This window comes from Pteropus alecto, unplaced genomic scaffold (assembly GCF_000325575.1).
Source record: "Pteropus alecto unplaced genomic scaffold, ASM32557v1 scaffold195, whole genome shotgun sequence".
NCBI classification, from domain to species: domain Eukaryota; kingdom Metazoa; phylum Chordata; class Mammalia; order Chiroptera; family Pteropodidae; genus Pteropus; species Pteropus alecto.
Genome location: NW_006438073.1, coordinates 9,455,234 through 9,459,642, shown reverse-complemented (window position 1 = coordinate 9,459,642; position 4,409 = coordinate 9,455,234). Strand labels below are relative to the sequence as shown.

The window sequence follows — 4,409 nt, the reverse complement described above, 5'->3', positions numbered from 1 at the left end:
CTCCCTCCCCCTCCACCTCGCCCTTCTCTCCTCTTACAAGTGAAGAAGAGACCATGACGCTGGTTTATGTTCCGTGGCAAAGCCACACTTCCCCCTCCGCCCCCGCCGTGGTTTCCTTTGCCCACCTGGATCTGCTTACCTGTTTGACCTTCTGGTCACCTCACACCAAGCTACGATGCTAGGCTCCCAAGTGAAAAAGGACAAAAATTGGGAGACCATGAGCCTTGCGCGCAGTGACACAAGGCGCTGCCCCCAACGCCCACGAGGTGTGTCCCCGGCAGGGGCCTGGGGCCAGTCACCACCCAGCAGCCTCTGCCCGCCGTGGAGCGGGCGTCCCGTGGGGTCTGCTTTCCCTCTGGGGTCTCTGTCACAGCTGACACTTCCTTCAGCATTTCCAGCCCTTCCTCCCACAGGCCTTCGGGGAGAAGAGGCCGCCCGGGGACACTGCAGTGGAGCGGAGCGCTCCCGGGGCGGCCGACTGAGCAGGGTGCTTTGTCCCCACAGAGCAGCCTGTACAGTGAGGAGGGCCTGGGGGTGACAGTGCTCAGCACCCTGTACGGCGCCGTGCTCCTGTCCTCCATGCTCCTCCCGCCCCTGCTCATCAGGACGCTGGGCTGCAAGTGGACCATCGTCGCCTCCATGAGCTGCTACGTGGCCTTCTCCCTGGGCAACTTCTACGCCAGCTGGTACGGCCCGCCCGGCGCCCGGTCCTCGCTCAGGGCCAGCTGTTCTGCTCAGACACGGACCGGCCGGCCCGAGCTTCGCGCTCACCCCGGCTCCCTGGGGGGCTGGGCAGGCCAGTATCGGGGCTCCGTCCCCCTGCTGGGCCACCTCCTCCTCCCTCTGCACCCCGGTGTTTTCTGCCTGGTAACGGGGGTGAATCTAAGATGCCCAGAGCCTGTCTGAGGGACGGCCCGTGGCCACCCACAACGTGCTGGCTACCGTGGCGTCACAGGCCTCTTCCTGTTTCCATTGAGCTTTCATGCAAAGTCCTCGCTGAGGAGGGCGGGAATCAATCGGTCCAGCAGCCGTTTTTAGATGCTGTTAGAAACACCTAGAAACCACCATCTTCCTCGTCACCCCAGCCCACGGCAGCTCCCTGGTGCTGCATTTCGCTCTTGCAAATGGAGCTGAACCAGAAAAGACACTGATTTTGCTCATTTATCTGAGTCTGCCGGTGAATCCATCAACCTAACGAAGCCGTAAACGCGACGATGCTCTCTTCGCCCCAGGCAGAGGGAAGGGCGGCAGGGACAGAGCGCCTTACCTGTCCCCTCCGCCCACAGGTACACGCTGATCCCCACTTCCATCCTGCTGGGGCTCGGGGCAGCCCCGCTGTGGTCGGCCCAGGGCACCTACCTCACGCTCATGGGGAACGTGCAGGCAGAGGAGGCGGGGAGAGTCGCCAGGGACGTGGTGAACCGGTACTTCGGCATTTTCTTCCTCATATTCCAGTCGTCAGGCGTGTGGGGCAACCTGATCTCGTCGCTGGTGTTCGGCCAGCTGCCCACTCACGGTAACAGGGCCCGGGAGTCGACACTGTGCTCTAGGCTGATTGTCTAAGAACAGGTTCGGCCAGCGTTTTGCGTGTGACGCAGGAGGCCGTTCACCCGTTCCCCGACTGAGCGTGTGATGACTGACGTTTTAACACGTCTGTCTTTGCCCGACCTGGGTGTAGGGCGTGTACCTGCTTTATGCCCGAACCCCTTGGCATCTGAGCGCTGACACCGGGAGCGGAGGCGTAAAGCTCTTCCACTGTCTCGGGAACCCTCGTGCTGTCTCCTGACCGTTACAGGCCCAGCCCTTCCTTGGCCCTGCGCCCTCCGTCCCGTGTGCGAGCCTCTGGGAAACCGTAATTAACATCCTTCTTCCCCTTTTCTCCTAAGATGTGACAGTTCAAAGTTTGTCCTGTTGACAGATAAGGAAACTAACGTTTAGAAAGAGTGCGAAATAACTTGCCCGAAGTTATGGAGCTGTATACAGATGAATCTTAAAGGGAACCGGCCACCCCGACACCCGTTCTTCCCGCTATGTTTATTCTTGATTCATTTTAAAAAGCTGAGAATTTTCATTCATGCCAGGGAGGTAATCTAACAAGAAACCAGCATTTACTGTGCGTTTGTCCAGAGTGTCTTAGACTCTAGAATACGCACATGTGCCCCAGGGGGAGGGGGAGCGTATTTTGACGCACTTGGTCAAACAAGCCGCGTTTGGTGACGCGGAGTTACCGTGACGCCAGCCCCGGGCACACGTGTCCATGCCCCTTCTTGCTGGGCACGCCGTCCCTCACGTCCCAGACCAGCTGGTTCCCGCCTCTCATTCCGCCCGTGTCCTCCACCTCACAGAGCCCATCCCCGAGCAGCAGCTCCTGTCCTGTGGGGCCAGGGACTGCCTGATGGCCAAGGCGCCCACCAACAGCACCCAGCGCGTCCCCCAGAAGCTGATCTACACCCTGCTGGGCATCTACACAGGTACGGGCCCAAGGTGCCGGGCAGAGTCCGCAGAAAGCAAAACCCTAGTCCCTCCTGTGTCGGGGAAGTCCATCTCCCGAAGGAGGACGTCTCCCTGCGTCTGGAGTCTCTGCGGTGTGCTCACACTCGGGGATTTTCACACGAAATTAAACACAGCTAGCTGACCGGGGCCGACCGACCGCTTCCTGTGGCTCAACTCCGCACGGTCCGATACGGTAGCCGTTAGCCACATGTTCTTAAATGTGAATTATCTCAGTTGTAAATCCTGTTGGCCAGGTCATGATGGCCACCATGGCCTCGCGGGGCTGATGGACGCCATATCGGAGGGCAGTGGAGGGAGCACCGGTGGCTACTTGTAATTCAACTATGTCCAAGCGACCCTGGAAATCTCAAATCTTGATAAATCATTGTCCTTTTCTGAGGAATGTATTGGAGCAGGTGGGCCTGGGGCTCTCTACACCCGTCACTTGTGGTCAGCGAGGCCCCGGGCCCCTCGGTCACTGGCCACGACGTGGCCGGGGCTTGCAGACTCGGGGAGCTCATGAAAGGTGGCCCTAGAGCTAAGGGCAGGATGAAGCTTATCTCCAGAAGCTCACCCGGACGGGAAGTGTTTGTGTTGCTGGTCTGCTAACGGGCCTCTGAAGGGGGTACTTGAAAGTTTCTGTTTGCTCGTTTTTACCATTTGGAAGGGAATTTAAATCTATTTTTTGTCATTCTTGAATTTGGAATTCATGGAGATCTTGCTATGTTTCCTTCTTAAGGATCGAGGGTCTAGCACACGTCGATTTGGTGGGACCAGGTCCAGCATTCTACTGGGCCAGAGGTTAGGGAGGCCACGTGTACTGTCAGTGTCTCCAAGGTGAGACTCGGGTCCCTCTCAAAGTCACTTCCAAACCCAAGGCGCTGAGCGAGCCCTTGAAAACAGCCACTTGATGGTGACCAAGCAAGTGAGCACGAGTGTGTGCCAGGTATAGGCGAGACTTCTGTGGCCCAGGACCCGGTGAGATAGAACCTCGCCTTCAGCTTCGAGTCCCACACAGGAGACAGGTGCACGCACCCACTCGCCAGCATCTGGTGCTGCAGTGTCTTGAATAGAGTTTCCAGCTGGCCCGAGGTCACCTCTTCTTGGGAGCTGGGTTTTAGGGCCACAATGGTGAGGAGGTGGCAGCCGAGCCTCGGCTTGAAGGATGGGCAGAGAAGGGGCGTGAGGGGGAACAGCAGGTGGAGCGGCCAGCCAGGGGCCCGTGTGGCTGGAGGACGAGTGTGGGCAGGGACAGAGAAGCCAGAGCTGGGTGGCCAGCTGTGGCCCGTCGTGACCAGAGCTGGGGTGGCTGGTTGTGGCCCGTCACGAAGGCCCTGGCACTGTCCCGGAGTCCTGGACATGGCGTGGAGGCGCGGCCAGACGGCGGGCAGAGAAGCCAGCTGGGCGAGAGCGGCTATCTGCGGGAGACTATGGACGGTGCAGAGGGGAGACCCGGGGGTTCAGAGCAGAGACCGAGAGGGCTTACCCACGGCCTGGACGCGGGGTGTGGGAGGGGACGGCCAAACAACCCCGGGTGTGCCGTCTGGGACCCGTCCAGCCGGGCGTGCTGGTGGCCCCTGAGCGGTCAGAAGCACGGTGTGGGGCTCGGGCCGGAGACGGGAGCAGGTGAGCAGGTGGCGGCACCTTTTTAGGTGGTGGCTGAAATCTCAGGAGCTGACGAAGTTCTCAGGGAGAGAAAGGAGAAGCCGCGGGGAGTAGTGGGACCAGCCCGGAGCCCGGGCGACCCACGCGGAAGGGCCGGCGGAGGGAGCGGGCCGTGGGGCATGCGGGGACGCCCAGGTGGCAGCAGCAGCAGCAGCAGGGGCGGGCGGCTGAGGCGGTCCTGAGTGACGGAGGCTCCTGGGAGGCTCGGCGAAGAGGCCGGACGCCAGGAGGCCACTGCTGCCCACTGAGAG

At 60.6% G+C, this 4,409-nt stretch overlaps 1 protein-coding gene across 1 annotated transcript in view; it reads left to right on the top strand.

Moving 5' to 3' along the window:
• The window catches only part of UNC93A (unc-93 homolog A), a 21,451-nt gene that overhangs the window by 2,524 nt on the left and 14,518 nt on the right, over nt 1-4,409 (top strand). Inside the window, exons 2-4 of the mRNA XM_006915084.1 lie at nt 505-686; nt 1,287-1,516; nt 2,346-2,471. Coding sequence (XP_006915146.1) covers nt 505-686; nt 1,287-1,516; nt 2,346-2,471 — 538 coding nt within the window. The remainder of the gene's footprint in view (nt 1-504; nt 687-1,286; nt 1,517-2,345; nt 2,472-4,409) is intronic.